This window comes from Mesoplodon mirus (assembly GCF_964341445.2).
Source record: "Mesoplodon mirus genome assembly, chromosome: 14".
NCBI classification, from domain to species: Eukaryota; Metazoa; Chordata; class Mammalia; order Artiodactyla; family Ziphiidae; genus Mesoplodon; species Mesoplodon mirus.
The window spans coordinates 70,551,371-70,567,699 of record NC_138990.1 but is presented as its reverse complement, the minus strand read 5'-3'; the positions used below and the strand labels follow the sequence as shown (position 1 = coordinate 70,567,699).

General features: G+C 39.4%; 1 protein-coding gene across 2 annotated transcripts in view; it reads left to right on the top strand.

Moving 5' to 3' along the window:
* Window positions 1-506, top strand: part of CLHC1 (clathrin heavy chain linker domain containing 1) — a 38,127-nt gene extending 37,621 nt beyond the window's left edge. For both annotated transcript variants that reach the window (XM_082642120.1, XM_082642121.1), the window contains exon 11: window positions 200-506. In XM_082642120.1, coding sequence (XP_082498246.1) covers window positions 200-393 — 194 coding nt within the window. In that variant the 3' untranslated portion in view covers window positions 394-506. The remainder of the gene's footprint in view (window positions 1-199) is intronic.
* Window positions 507-16,329: the final 15,823 nt, after the last annotated feature.

Sequence of the window (16,329 nt, the reverse complement as noted above, 5' to 3'; positions counted from 1 at the left end):
AAGGTTAATGAAAAAGGAGGAGAAGGAACTAACACTTCAGTACTTACTATGAGCTCGACTAGGCACTCCATGTTACACTTAAAGGAATCAGATCTAATAGTAATGGAGTTGAAATGATATCTCTTTATTTTTGAAGAATTACTAAGTATGGATTATCAAATAAGTGCTGTATTATAATATTGTATTTTTATTTCCTCAGATGCAGTTGAACATCTTATGATAAATGATCCATTTTGCTCCCTAGAAAAGTGGCAAGAATTAGCAAATATATGTTTACAGAATGGCTTTGACAAATTATCTAATGACATCATGTCTGTTCGATCTCAAGCTGGGGTTACTGAAATTTCTGAAGAGGATGATACAGGCAACTTGATGCAGCATGTTTTTTGGTAGTTCTACATCTTAACCAGTTGAGGGAGCCTGTACAACATTTTATATATCAGTTAGGCGAACTGATTTTGGTATAACTAACTTATAAATAAATTTGGAGTATGAAGTTCTCAGAACTATATCATGTTTCTTTTGTTATGAGGATGTTTAGATTTGTCCTTGAAATATTTACACCATTGCTTCCTTTTTTAATATGGTCATTTTGTATATTGAAGCTTTCTAAAATTCCTATGTACTTTATTTTTTCTTTTTTTAAATTTTTAAATTTTTATTTTTTATTTAATTTTAATTTTATTTTGGAGTATAGTTGATTTACAATATTATGTTAGTTTCAGGTGTACAGCAAAATGATTCAGTTACGCACATATTGGATTGGCCAAAAAGTTCATTCGGTTTTAAGTAAAAATAAAAGGCATTTTTCATTTTTGCCAAGAACTTTGTTGAACAATGTATTCATTAACTGAATTAACTTTTTGGCCAACCCAATACACATATCCATTCTTTTTCAGATTCTTTTCCCATATAGGTTATTACAGAATATTGAATAGAGTTCCCTGTGCTATATAGTATGTTCTTGTTGATTATCTATTTTATATATAATAGTGTGTATATGCTACTCCTAAACTCCTAATTTATCCCTCCTGTATATTGAATCTTGATAAAATCTAAGAATGTAAGTGTATAAATCTCAGTTTAGGCATTTCTATCTAAGTGCATAAGTTAATGTCTAAATATATTCCTTTCTGGTGATCTAATTTAATAGCAAGAACTGAGGAAGGTGTGAGTAGTATCCTGTCAGACTGACTTCCCAAATATCAAATGCTATAAGCCTGACTTGTAACAAGTAAGGCAGGATGCCGTTTCAAGGTTTTCACTGGCAAAAACCTAGAGTACAGTAATTTTGTACTACTGACTCAAAGATGTGCTCCATGCTTTGGTATATATAAATGGCAAATGTTAAGCTTCTACTATACAACTTGGGAATTTCAACATGTTCTTATCTAGAGAGAGAATAGCCAAATTTTGCAAAGAAGTAGTAGTTCTACATCTTAGACCCAGGATACCTGTAGGCATGGAATATGTCATATGAAGTGGTTTTAGATGATTTCAAGTGTCTGAGTAAGTATTTGATTGAAAACTCAGAGTTCTGTGTCATGGACAGGTGTGATATTCAAAATATTTAATGATCAGCATGGCATAGGCACCAATCAAAAAGAACAGATACCCAACTAATCAGAACAGCTTTCAGCCCTTATGCCATACCAGAATATCAGCCTTGATCACGGAACATGGTAAAAGTGAGCTGCTGTTAGATAGAATAAAAGAGCATAAGTTTTCCACTCCTAAATTTAAACTGAATGTATATATTTTATTTTATAGTGGAGAGAATGTGAACTTGGAATTGGACAGCTTCATATTCAAGTTCAAATTCTTCTTCTTACTCTTTGTAAAATATGGGCAGTAATATCTCCCCAAAAGGTTTAGTGATATGTATGTGCAGGATAAATATATTACGTAGTGGAAGAACTTAATAGAAGATAACCCTTATTTCAATGTAATAGGTCCCAGGAACACATATTCCTCTACTTGGTTTATACTTCCCAAATCCCACATATCTATCCATTTGTACTTGTATAATTATCCCTCTTTGGAGTATTTGATATAACACACCTTATTGGCCTATATTAAGCTATCTGTTTCTACTAATATTTGGGTTGCTGGGCTTATCTTACAAATCCAGAAGAATACTGGCTGAGTTCTCAATTTTTCTGTATAGTGGTAAACACAGTACTGGATAACTATAATTCAGCTTTCTAAAATGTAATATTTTTTAAAAGTAATACCTATGTACAATTTTAAAAGCAATTTAAATTGTAATTTAGTTATTAAAGGCTTATAATAACTAATATTTTTATTTCTGGCCCTCATATTAGCTATGAGTTTTAAAAATTAATTAATTAGTTTAGTTTTTGGCTGCATTGGGTCTTTTTTGCTGCACATGGGCTTTCTCTAGTTGCAGTGAGCGAGGGCTACTCTTCATTGTGGTGCGCAAGCTTCTCATTGCAGTGGCTTCTCTTGTTGCAGAGCACGGGCTCTAGGCATGTGGGCTTCAGTAGTTGTGGCTCGTCAGCTCTAGAGCGCAGGCTCAGTAGTTGTGGCACATGGGCTTAGTTGCTCCTCAGCATGTGGGATCTTCCCGGACCAGGGATTGAACCTGTGTCACCTGCATTGGCAGGCGGATTCTTAACCACTGCGCCACCAGGGAAGTCCTTATCTATGATTTTTGAAAAGAAAATATGAAGGATGGAAAAAAGGAAGGGAAGGAGAGGGTATTTCAGCAGCACTGATTCTTTATGTACCAATGGCTTAGCACCCTTTTTTCTTTGAGACTTGTATGATTGATAGAAAGCTACTATGTATCCGTTGACAGAACTTGGAAAAAAATGTGTTCATGAAAGCCAAGAGGATGAATTAGGTACAGAAATCTGGAAAAAGCTTGAAACAGAAGCTGTTGTTGTTACTGCTAATTTTGCTTTGGTTTTAAAATGTTTTTTCCTCCACTCATTATTCTTCTTCTTTGTTAGCATTACCTTTGGCAGTTTACCCAAGGAAAGTGAAATTTGTCAAGTGAATCTAAATTAAAATGCCTGGAGATGGAATTGGGAGGAAGAGCAAGAATATAAAGTCAAGTGGGGGAAGGAGAAAGAGTTGAGTTGTGAGCTGTACAGGACTTGAAAGTTGTGAGAACCTCCCTTTAAGCTGCACTGAAAGAGGTATAACATGAGCCTCGTGGCATAGGAGCCTGTGTTCTAGACCAGCTCTACCACGATCTAGTTTTGTGTCCTTTTCCTCATGAATTTATTTTGGCTAGGTAATTCCTTTTGTCATTTACAACTCAAAAGTTCAGTAGTTCCACAGATGATTTCTCAGTGCTTTTTCACCTTCTGCCTAAATTGTAAATACCAGGATTCAACATCAGCATCAGCAACATATTGTGGGGACTTCCCTCGCGGTCCAGTGGTTAAGACTCTGCGCTTCCCTGGTCAGGGAACTAAGATCCCACATGCTGCACAGTGCAGCCAAAACAAAAACAAACCCAGCATATTCTGGATACCTGTTTTGTGTATGGTCTCTGCTATCAAGATTACAACTTCAGTGGGAAGAGACAGAATATTGTAAAAATAACTAAAGATAATTCCTTAGTATTATCTAATATCCAGTCTGTGTTCACATTTCACAAATTGCTTAAAAATGCCTTTTTACAGTTGAGTTGTTCCAATTAGGATCTAAACAAGGTCCATGTATTCTATTTGGTTGTTGTGTCTCTGCATATAGAGTATTCTTCCTCTCTTTTTTTCTCTCTTGCCATTGACTGATTGGATTGGCTTGGTTGTTACTGGGAATGTTCCACATTTTAGATTTGTCTGATTGCTTCCTTATGGTATTATTTAACTTGTTTTTCTTTTTCCCATATTTCCTGTAAATGGAAGTTAGCTGTAAAAACTTAACTAGATTTAGTTTCAACTATTTTGGCAAGGATGCTTCATAGGTGATGCTGAGTATTTCACATTTCATCATATTATCATTCACTAAATAGTTGCCTCATGTCATTGCTTTTTGAGATAACGTCCAAAATCCTTAACATGGCCTAACAAATTCTGCATAATCTGAATTCCAGCTGATCTCCAGACTCATCTCCTACCGTATTACACATTATTTTGAGCCAGACACTTGTATTTTTTCTGTTCCTCTTGTAAGGGGCTTGAAAATATGCTGTTTCTTTTACCTGGAAGGCTCATCCCTTTCTTTTTACCTAGTTAATAATTTCTTTTACTTCAGGCTTTAGCTTGGTTAAAAATTTCTCAGGGAAACCTTTTATGACTTCCTTAATTATGCCACATTTCTTTTTTCTAGGCTGTCCTTTATTGCTATTATCATGGTTACAGTCAGGGACAGTACTTTTTATTGAAGGCAAGGACAGCACATTTTGAGGGTGTGGAAAATGGGGGAAGGTTACTCTGTTAGTTTTCTAGGGCTGCTGAAACAAAGTACCACAAACTGAATGGCTTAACCACAGAAATTTGTCTCAGTTCTGGAGGCCAGAAGTCTGATATAAGGTGTTGGCAACGTTGATTCCTTTGGAAGACTGTAAGGGAATAATTGGTTTCAGTCAGACCTTTGCCTCTCTCCTTGGCTTATAGGTGACCACCTTCTGTATATCTCTTATGTCATCTTCCCTCTATGTGCTCTATGTGTGTCCATATTTCCTCTTATATGTACGCCAGTCATATTACATTAGGACCCACCCTAATGAACTCATTTTAACTCTGTAAAGACCCTATCTCCAAATAAGGTCACATCTTGAGGTACTGGAGATTAGGGCTGCAACTTATGAATTTTTGGAGGGCACATACAATTCAACCCATAACAGTTACCATTATATCACCAAAGTCAAACACAGTATTGGGTACAAAGTAAGTTGCAATAAACAGGTCAATGAATAAATACCAAGTTGGACCTGGAATCTTTCATATTTAATGCCAATCTTGTGAATTAGCTTTACTCTAGCTTTATTTTGTTGGTAAATTTTATTGATATATAAATATACATATACACAATAATAAATTCTGAAAATTGCACAAGTTATAACTGTAGAGCTCAATAATTTTTCACAAAGTCAACACATTTATGTAACCAACTCCCAGATGAAGAAATAACACCCCTGGAATCCTAGAAGCCCCCTTTCAGTCATTATTATCCCCCTCCCAGAGATAGCCACTATCCTGACTTCTCATACCTTAGATGAGTTTTGCCTGAGTTTGAATTTTAGATAAATGAAATCATAATGTATTTATTTTTGTGTGTTTGGTTCTTTAGTTATTATTTTTGTGGTATTCATCCATGTCATGTGCAGTTGTTTATTCTCATCACTATTTATTATTGCATTGTGTAAGTATACCACAGTTCTACCATAGGTGGACATCTACGTTGTTTCCAGCGTGGGACATACACATAGTGCTTTCATGAATATTTTTGTACATGTCTTGTTCATGAACATATGTGTGCATTTCTGTTGGATTCCTGCTTTATTTTTTAGGTTGTATGTTGATGGGTATTAGGTCATATTAGTAGCTACAATTTTTAGGGTCAACACTGCATTAATGTTTGATTTATGACATTGTTCTCTAACAGCTGTAATGAAATAGCTATAATAGAAATTCTCCATTGGGTTAGAAATATCCAAAACTAGTCATATTTTTCTAAACCCATGGCTTTAAAATAGATTTTATTATTTTGAGCAGTTGTAGGTTCACAGCAATATTGAGCAGAACATATAGAGATTTCCCATATACCCCCTGCCCTCACATATGCATAGCGTCCCCTGTTATCAATACCCCCCTGCTCCGAGTGGTGCATTTGTTACAATGGATGAGCCTACAGTGACACATCATTATCACCCAAAGTCCATAGTTTACGTTAGGCTTCACCCTTGGTGTTGTACATACTGTGGGTTTGGACAAATTTATAATGACATGTATCCACCATTATAGTATCATACACAATAGTTTCACTGCCCTAAAAGTCCTCTGTGTTTTACTTATTCATCTCCCATGGCTTTTTTTTTTTAATTTGTTTATTTATTTTTTGGCTGCATTGGGTCTTCGTTGCTGTGCGCGGGCTTTCTCTAGTTGCGTTGAGCGGGGGCTACTCTTTGTTGTGTTGTGCTGGCTTCTCATTGCAGTGGCTTCTCTTGTTGTGGAGCACAGGCTCTAGGCTTGCGGGCTTCAGTAGTTGTGGCACATGGGCTCAGTAGTTGTGGCTCGCAGGCTGTAGAGCGCAGGCTCTGTAGTTGTGGCACACGGGCTTAGTTGCTCCGCACCATGTGGGATCTTCGTGGACCAGGGCTCGAACCCATGTCCCCTGCATTGGCAGGCGGATTCTTAACCACTGCACCACCAGGGAAGTCCCCCCCATGGCTTTTTTCATTTTTATACAAGGCACCTCTTTGCCTGCCATGTATGAAGAGAATAAATATTTTTAAAGTGTTCTCTCTGTGCCAGACACTGTGCTGGTACTATTAATATGTATTCTTATTAAATCCTCACAAAAAATTTGTGAAATAGATATTATTATCCCCATTTTCATAGGTGAAGAAAAGGGAATTCAGAAGGCAAAGTAACATGCCGAAGATCACATAGCAAGGACCATGATGAACTAAGTTTCTCTGACTCAAATTAGGTGTTCTGTCCACCATAGCAACAGAATGGAGGAAAATGTTTCTTTCAGAGTCTGAAAGATTTAATTTTACTAGTTACATTTTTGTTTAATTATTGTAGTCAAGCATTTATCAAAATGAATTTCCATTAATTTCATTCATTTGCAAAGGTTTAGAGATTTTCTGAAACAAATTTAATCAAAAAATTTTCTTAACATTTAAAACTTTTTCTAAATCCTGGATAATTAGAAAATAACCGTTATTTTCAATCACTTTTTTAACCTTAACAGATGAAAATGTCATTTTTCAATTGCCTTTAATTCTGTTAGATTGCTAAAACATAAGTTAAAAGTCAAAGTACAGGCCTCATGATTTTTTTTTAACTTTTCCCATTTTATTTATTTATTTATTTATCTGTCTATCTATCTATCTATTTATTTATTTATTTGCCACACCACGTGGCATGCAGGGATCTTAGTTCCCCGACCAAGGATTGAACCCATGCCCCCTGCAGTGGAAGCACAGAGTCCTAACCACTGGACTGCCCACAGAATTCCCCTCAACTTTTCCCATTTTACAGAAAGCTCATAATTTCTTTCATTCCCTCTCAGGAAAAACAGCATTTTAACAAAAGTAAACCAATATAGCACCACTGAACCCATAGAAAGTTGTCAGTTTGCTAGTAGTTGCAATTTGTTATGTTCTTGAATTAAAAAAAAATTAGATACATAATAAAGATACTATTATTTATGTAGCAATTTCCTTTTGCTTCTTTTTTATTGTCAGTTATCTACAGGTACCCTCCATACCTTGGGAATCTTATGTCAGTCTCTCCTTGATATTCTTTTCTTAGCCTCCAAATAAAAGGTACTCTCTATACTCTCAAGTATCAATAGAGGTCTGGTCCTACTGTAAATGAGTGAGATGTTTCACAGCCAGGCATAGGGGGATCTAGGGACTTTTTAAAAGGAACAATTGTGGTAGGTTCCAGCCAATTTTGTCATGCAGGATTATGGACTTAGAATTACCCTATCAGAAGCTAGAAATGTAGATTTGATGAGAGCAGTCCTGATTTTCAGAGTACTGTGTAGGCCACACAGAACACATATCAACAGACCAAACTTGACCTATAGACCACCAATTTAAAACCTCTTTCCTAAACTCAGGAGGCCAGATTTAATTTCTTGTTTCCATTGACTTTAAATGAAGCTTTTTGAATGTTTAAAGGAAATAAAATGCTACCATGTTTTCTCGTTCAGAAAAAGCTGCTACAGAATGCCCGATTTACTGACGCCCTGGCAATAGAAGGCAGGATTCTTTAACCTACAAGTTACAGTTACTGTATGTATCACTGGTCCAGAATGGAGGCCATTTTGATTTCTAACACAGAGGAACTTGGAAAGTAGCACAGATGTAATTTGTGTGTAGAAAGAGGAAAAGAAACATGCTTCTTAGGTAAATTTGACACCTTTTTCTCTCACGCTAAAGAATTAATCTATCAGTATTCTCCAACTCTATTACCATAAGGATGGTAAAGAAGCAATATTATAGTTTTTAAAAAGAGGCTACTAAGGGGCTTCCCTGGTGGCACAGTGGTTGAGAGAGAGTCTGCCTGCCGATGCAGGGGACACGGGTTCGTGCCCTGGTCCGGGAAGATCCCACGTGCCATGGAGCGGCTGGGCCCGTGAGCCATGGCCGCTGAGCCTGTGCGTCCGGAGCCTTGCTCCACAACGGGAGAGGCCATAACGGTGAGAGGCCCACGTACAGCAAAAAAAAAAAAAAAAAAAAAAAAATAGAGGCTACTAAGGTAAAATTTGAAGATTTTCCTAAATGGATCTTTGTTTCTGTTCAATTAGCTCTTCAGTTAAAATCAGTGCAAACTGTACCTTCAAGCTCTCATGTGTATTGACATCTTAAGGCCTCTGAGGAGGATCCACCTTTTTCATCCAAGGAACAGTTGCATGAGTTATATTCTGTTATGTTGTTTTCTTGGGTCAAATCATACAGTATGTACTATTATAAATAAGGCCAGGGGCTTCCCTGGTGGCGCAGTGGTTGGGAGTCCGCCTGCCGATGCGGGGGGCGCAGGTTCGTGCCCCGGTCTGGGAGGAGCCCGCGTGCCGCGGAGCGGCTGGGCCCGTGAGCCGTGGCCGCTGAGCCTGTGCGTCTGGAGCCTGTGCTCCGCAACGGGAGGGGCCACAGCAGTGAGAGGCCGTGTACCACACACACAAAAAAATAAGGCCAGCTTTAGTTGGATTTGTGCTTAACATGAAGTGCATGTCACCCTTGTACTCTGGTTATATGCAGATTGAGATGTCTAATAATAAACTCCCATCGGGACTTCCCTGGTGGCAGCGTGGTTAAGAATCTGCCTACCAATGCAGGGGACACAGGTTCGAGCCCTGGTCCGGGAAGATCCCACGTGTCGCAGAGCAAATAAGCCCCTGTGCCACAACTACTGAGCCTGCGTGCCACACTACTGAAGTCTGTGCACCTAGAGCCGGTGCTCCGCAACAAGAGAAGCCCCTGCAATGAGAAGCCCGCACAACGCAACAAAGAGTAGCCAACGCTCGCCACAACTAGAGAAAGCCCGCACGTAGCAATGAAGACCCAGCGCAGCCAAAAACAAAAAAACTCCCATCCATTTCCTCCTGAACTCTTTCCTCACCACACACAGGCTCACACAGTTTGAAAACAGAGAATCAATGTACATTTTGGAAGCAATGGGACTGAATTGTCAAAGATCCCTGCCAAGTTGCTTAAAGATCTAGGCGTTTATGGTTTAACGATCGTGGGTTTTGAATTGCAGACCCTGACCAGAGAGCAAACAGTCTGCATGTAAAATTTGCATGCAATTTTTGCCCAGCTTCTCTGGAGTGAGCACTTAAAATAATCATTTCCTGAACACAACATCCAGAAACAGGTTTGTGCTGATACTAGGATCAATAATGAGGGTGGGCAAAACGTTGAACAAGAGGCTCCAGTGGCTAGAATTTAAATGAAAGCACATATATTACAAAGACCTTTCTTTGGTTAGGATTTACTAGAATATAGTACAAATTCGATTCAGTAGATGGCGATAGAGATGCCACTAAGACTTTCACCTCTTTCAGCGAATTGAATTGTTTTTATGGGGAAGACGTCATGCTGGTCTGGTTGTTGCTAGTCACATTTTAAAAAAATATAAACATTTATTTATTTATTTTTGACTGCATTGGGTCTTCGTTGCTGCGCACAGGCTTCCTCTAGTTGCAGTGAGCTGGGGGGCTACTCTTTGTTGAGGTGTGCAGTCTTACTGTGGTGGCTTCTCTTGCTGCGGAGCATGGGCTCTAGGCATGTGGCTTTAGTAGTTGTGGCACATGGGCTCAGTAGTTGTGGCTTACGGGCTCTAGAGCGCAGGCTCAGTAGTTGTGGCGCACGGGCTTAGTTGCTCCACGGCATGTGGGATCTTCCCAAACAAGGGATCAAACCCATGTCCCTTGCATTCTCAGGCGGATTCTTAACCACTGCACCACCAGGGAAATCCTGCTAGTCGCATTTTAAAATATAGCATTCTGTTGGCAATCTTTGGTAATTTAAGGACCATTCTTTTTTTTTTTCCTAATTTTTTAATTGTGGTAAAATACATCTTAACCATTTTAAAATGTCCAGTTCACTGACATTAAATACGTTCATAATGTGTTACCATTACCACCATCCATTTCCATAACTTTTCATGTTGTATATAAAATTAAAACTCTATACTTATTAAACAATAACTTCCCTCTTTCCTCCCCACAGCCCCTGGCAACCACCATTCTACTCTCTGTCTATGATTTTTGACTAAGTACCTCATATAAATGGAATCATACAGTATTTGTCTTTTTGTGACTGGCTTATTTCACTTAGCATAAAAATTGAACATAAAATTACTATGTGACCCAGCAATTACACTTTGGGATATATACCGAAAAGAACTGGAAGAACAGTCTTGAAGAGATGCTTGTACACCCATGATCATAGCAGCATTATTCAAATAGCTAAAATGTGGAAGTAGGTATCCATTGACCAATGAATAGATAAGCAAAATATGGTATATGTGTACAATGGAATATTATTCAGCCTTAAAAAGGAAGAAAATTCTGACATATGCTACAACATGAATGAACCTTGAGGACATTATACTAAGTTAAATAAGCCAGTTGCAAAAAGACATATACTGTATGATTTCATTTATACGAGGTACTTAGTAGTCAAAATCATAAAGACAGAAAGTAGAATGGTGGTTGCCAGGGGCTAGGGAGAGGGCAGAATGGGGAGTTATTGTCTAATAAGCATAGAGTTCCAGTTTTACAGGATGAAAGAGTTATAGTGATGGGTGGTAATAATGGTAGCACATTATGAATGTATTTAATACCACCGAATTGGACACTTAAAAAATGGTTAAGATGGTAAAGTTTGTTATGTGTATTTTAATACCAAAAAAAAAAAGAGAAAAGACCATGCTACTTTAATAGCTCTGTCCCCACCCATTTTGGTTGTTGATGTCACTAAATTACATCTTTAAACACTGTGTGCCCCAAACCATAAACTAATAATTCTTTTAAATGCATTAGTCTCCTAAATGATGTAGAAGACAAAATTTAGGGTTACAAACCAAAGTCACAGGGACTTCCCTGGTGGGGCAGTGGTTAAGAATCCGTCTGCCAATGCAGGGAACATGGGCTCAATCCCTGGTCCAGGAAGATCCCACATGCTGCCGAGCAACTAAGCCCATGCGCCACAACTACTGAGCCTGCACTCTAGAGCCTGCGAGCCACAACTACTGAAGCCCATGCACCTAGAGTCCATGCTCCACAACAAGAGAAGCCACTGCAATGAGAAGCTTGTGCACCGCAAACTAGAGAAAACCCACATGCAGAAAAAAGACCCAATGCAGCCAAAAAAAGAAAAAAAAACCAAAGTCACAATAATATTAGCATTTTGACTAATAATTTTAAAAAATGTACTAGTCTCTTAAATCATGTAGATGACAAAAGGGGGAGTTACAAACCATCATTACAATAATATGAACTTTTATAGTTGCCTATGTGTTTACTTTATTGAGATCTTTATTTCTCCATATGGCTTTGAGTTACTGTCTAGTGTCTTGTCATTTCATCCTGCAGGACTCCTGGAGCACTGCTTTCAGAGAAGGTCTGGTGGTAACAAACTCTGTCCACTTTCATTTATCTGAGAATGTCTTAATTTTTCCCTCACTCTTGAAGGACAGTTTTGCTGGATCTAGGATTCTTACTTGACAGTTTTTTTTTTCTTTTAGCATTTTGAATAGCACTGCTTCTGGCCTCCAAAGCTTGTTTCTGATGAGAAATCTTCAATAATCTTACTGAAGATCCCTTGTATATGATGAATCACTTCTCTCTTGCTGTTTTCAAGATACTCTTTTTGTTTTTGTCTTTTGAAAGTTTGATTATATTATGTCTTAGTGTGGGTTTCTTTGAGTTCATCTTCTTTGGAGTTCACTGAGATTCTTGGATATTTATTTCATGTCTTTCATCAAATCTGAGAAGTTTTCAGCCATTATTTCACCAAATATTCTCTCTTCTCTTTTCCCTCTCTCTTCTTTTGGGACTCCCACATGTATATGTTGGTCCCCTTAATGATGTCCTATAGGTCCCTTAGGCTCTGGTTTTTTCTTCTTCAGTTTTTTTTTTCTTTCTGTTCCTCAGACTCAATATTTCCATTTTTCTATCTGCTGCTGAAATCTGCCTTTGAATCCCTCTAGTGAATTTTTCATTCAGTTATTGTACTTTTCAATTCCAGAATTTCTTTTTGGTTTATTTTTAGGTTTTCTGTCTCTTTATTGATATTTTTATTTCATTCAGCCATCATTTTCTTGTCTTTCTTCACCTCCCCCTTTAGTTCTTTGTGCACCTTTAAGACAGTTGTTTTAAAGTCTTTGTCTAGTAGATCTGAAATCAGTTCTGTTTCAGGGATAGTTTCTGTTGGTTTTCTTTTTTTCCTTTGGATGGGCCATACTTTCCTATTTATTTATATGCCTTGTGATTTTTTGTTGAAAACTGAACTTTTATTTTTTTTTTTTTGTCTGTGCTGCATGGTTTGTAAGTTCCCCGACCAGGGATTGAACCTGGGCCCTCAGCAATGAAAGCCTAGAGTCCTAACCACTGGACCACCAGGGAATTCCTGAAAACTGGACATTTGAATCTAATAATTTGGTAACTCTGGAAATCAGCTTCTCTCCCTTCCCCAGGGTTTTCTGTTTTGGTTTCTGTTTTGATTGTTGTAGGTTGTCTCTGTGCCAGGGATCTGCTTGAGGTGTAAACTTAACGTTTTCTCAGATCTTTTCTGAGCCCGTGCTTTCCTCTGAGTGTGCATGATGACTTTCTAATTTCCCCTGTATATGGAATTGCTTTTGAATGCCCTACTCTTTCATATCTGTCCCCCAAAAAGGGAAAAAGAGAAAAATGGAAGGAGGAAAAGAATGAGTATTGGCGCTTTAAATCCCCAGAGGTCACTTCAGCTGGAGTGGGGAGGGACTTGCAACAGTGGAGGGAGGTGCAACTAGAGATCTGGAGCAGCAATCAGTACTCAGAGCACAGATCCCTTATGTTTGGAGGACATGGTTCTTCTTGACCACCTTGGCTCCTGCAAGCTACGTGCAAGCTGCTCCAGGAACAGGTGCACAGCTGCCTGCCATGGGGCTGTGGGTGTGGGATGGGTAGCTGCTACCGTACTAAGAGCTAAAATTGACTGAAATTAACTGCACTTTACTGTCCAAGCCTTCGCCTGGAAGTTGCAAGCCTTCAGTAGACTCCAGAGTCCCCATAGTTGCGTCAGACAGGTTCTGCCAGAGCAATTGTTGTTTAGGAGGGGAGACAGATTCCTGGTGCTCCCTACTCTGTCATCCTCCCAGAAGTCTCCTTGAGGCCTATTCTTGGGGGATTTGTATTCATAAGAAGATGGCCCTTTAAAGAAAAAAAAAAGTTACTCTACATTAAAATGTTTTAAATTCTAGTGCTTTTTCTCTTTTTGAGCTTTTCAAGTTGAAGTAGGGATGAGGGTGGAGTGAGTGGGGTGAATTTGGGCCTGGAGTTGAGGGCTTTGTTTTCTAGACAAAAGATTTCTTTTCAAGACATTTCAAAGGCTGTACTGTAGTGGGATCCTGCCCGTTATGCAGCAATCCCACACTGTTATACGCTTGACCAGACCCTCATGGCCTGGCTGACTTTTCTGTTTCTGCTACTCCATGTTGAAGCACAGGCTGTCTGTAAAGCTGTTGCTTATACCATAATTTCAGCTTTGAAAAATTCTGGCATGTTCAGTCTATTCTTTAGAAAAGTAAGAAATGTATACACAAAAATATCCCAGGCTGGTCAATTTACTGCCCGATTGTAGAAAGTCTTTTTTCTCAAAATCATTGAGATGGTTTCAGAACCAATTGAAGAGAGAACCTGGTTATTCTTCTTACACAGTGTTCAATCCTTGATTCAAAGTGGGGGGATGAGATTATTACAGAGTTGAAAGCAAGACCCTGACCTAGGAAGTAATTCTGAGAATTCCTTGTTATTTTCTGACTCAGCCTGTCTGATCAGAGATCCCAACATAAAACATAGCTTTTGAAGGGAGCCCATGAGCCAAGGTCAAGCTTGCTTTCACCTCACAGTTGGGTTTCTCTTGTCTTTGTTCCTCAGCTCTGCCTCCATCAAAAATAAGAAAGTGAGCTTGTGGGTCAAGCAGCTTGTAATTTCTCCAGGCCCACTGTGTGGAGAGGAGGAGAAACCACAATGCCTGAAGCCTCTTGAAGAGGTGAATACATTTGGAGGACATGGAATCATTTGTAAGTCCGACTTTCTTGATCCCAGTACCATCAGCATTTTGGACAGAAAACTCTGTTGTGTGAGGCTGTCCTTGCCCCGTAGGATGTTTAGCGGCATTCTGGCCTCTATCCACTAGATGGCGGTAGCTCTCCCTACTCGCCACCCCAACCAGTCAAGAGGAGCAGAAACTTCTCTAGGCCTTGTCAAGTGGTTGAAAACCACTGGTGTAAGTTTTCCTAATGAGTATAAAAACCCTACCAATCCAGAGGTAAACACAATAATAATTATTCAGTGGACCAAAGATAGCCAGATAAGTGAATGTACCTCCTTCATTTCTCTCTCCTACATAAATCGTTATTTACCATACAGATCCAGGAAGCATCCTGAGATAGTGCAGGGAAACAAGCAAATAAAATAGGGCTTATCTCACTTTCAATTCATAACTCAAATCTAAATATCTCAAGGATTCTTGGCAAGAAAGAAATAGCTAATGTGCTCAGATTCTTCTCATAAACAGAAGCATGTGACCCCCCAACATGAGTTGCCTGCCTCTGGCTGTGTTCTGCAGAATCCCCCCACCCCTCCCCATTCTCTGGGGGGCACAGTAGCTTCTCTGTTCTCAGGAACCATGCAGCATCAGTTCTACCTTTTTTTCTTCCCACCTCTTGATCCCTTCCCACCTCTTCAGTTAGAAGCCCTATTAGGTTCTTCAGGCTGTGGGAATGCTGGCCTTGAAGAGTAGAAACCAAGGACAGTGCCCTTGTTGACTTATTGATGGTGCCTTCTTACTGGGCCATTTGCCATGCAGGATGATAAAGCTGACTCTAATAGAAGAAAAATTGATAGCCATTAAATTGACCAAGATTTGAAAGAGATTCCTTCGTGGCCTTTACAGAAAGCCACAGACATGATGATGGCATGGAAAGTATAACCTTTTGCAAAAAAAAAAAAAAAAAAAAATAGTGGAAATGGGATCATTCACCTTGAATAAGAGATTGAAGATGAATCATGAGATGTCACTAAACCAATAAGCTTGTTTTCTACTTCTGCCTAAGATAGCAGAAATAAATCAATACATGTAGGATGTGAGGAATTTAAATTTACTGTAGGAGAATATTTCCGATAGTTAATTAAGGTTTATCAACTTTACATGGGGTGCCAGCTCCAAGGGTGGCTTTGGAATCTTCTTTAAAGGTCTTTAAGAATTGCCTGTACTTGATTCTGGCTGCCTGGCTCAGGTAGGGTGTGGTCCTGCAAGGGGAGGAATGGCCTGTTTGGTCTCACTGCTCGGGCACATGGATGGCGATGAGGTGACAGCCTGTCACCTAGACAGAGCCTTAACTGCATTTTCTAAATCAGGACTTGGGCCATGTGCTTTCTACAGGTGTGAGTTACTTGGCCAGATTCAACAGATGGAGGTTTTCTCTCTTCTTTCAGTGGGGCTCTGTATGTTTACTCTGTAAGCAGAGCTGCCATTTGAGTTCCCCCAAGCTGATTCTGAGATGGAGGCTATTTTCTAGGGTGGCACCCATGGTCTCAACACTGTGGAAGGAGGGGGGAGAAAGTAGGATCCAGCAGAGGGAGAAGGTAAGCTCTGTAGCAATCCCAACAAAGAGCTCAGCTGACCACATGGGAAGTTCACAGGCTGGGATGGACCCTTTCAGGTGTTCCCAGTTGAGGCAAGAGGGCTGGGCCTTTATCTGCCTGTGGATGAGTCACTGCCCCTGAAGAAGTCAAGACCTTGGGCAGAGCAGCTTCCTTTAGCCCAGGCACTCCCCAAAGAGGATTTGACAGCTGGAGGTCTTCTTCCAGCAGCATTCCCACCATGGGGAATAAACCCTCCATTCAGGAAAGGGGACCTGGGGGTGCATCCCTGTGTTCACCACAGGCAGCTTTCCCTACCTT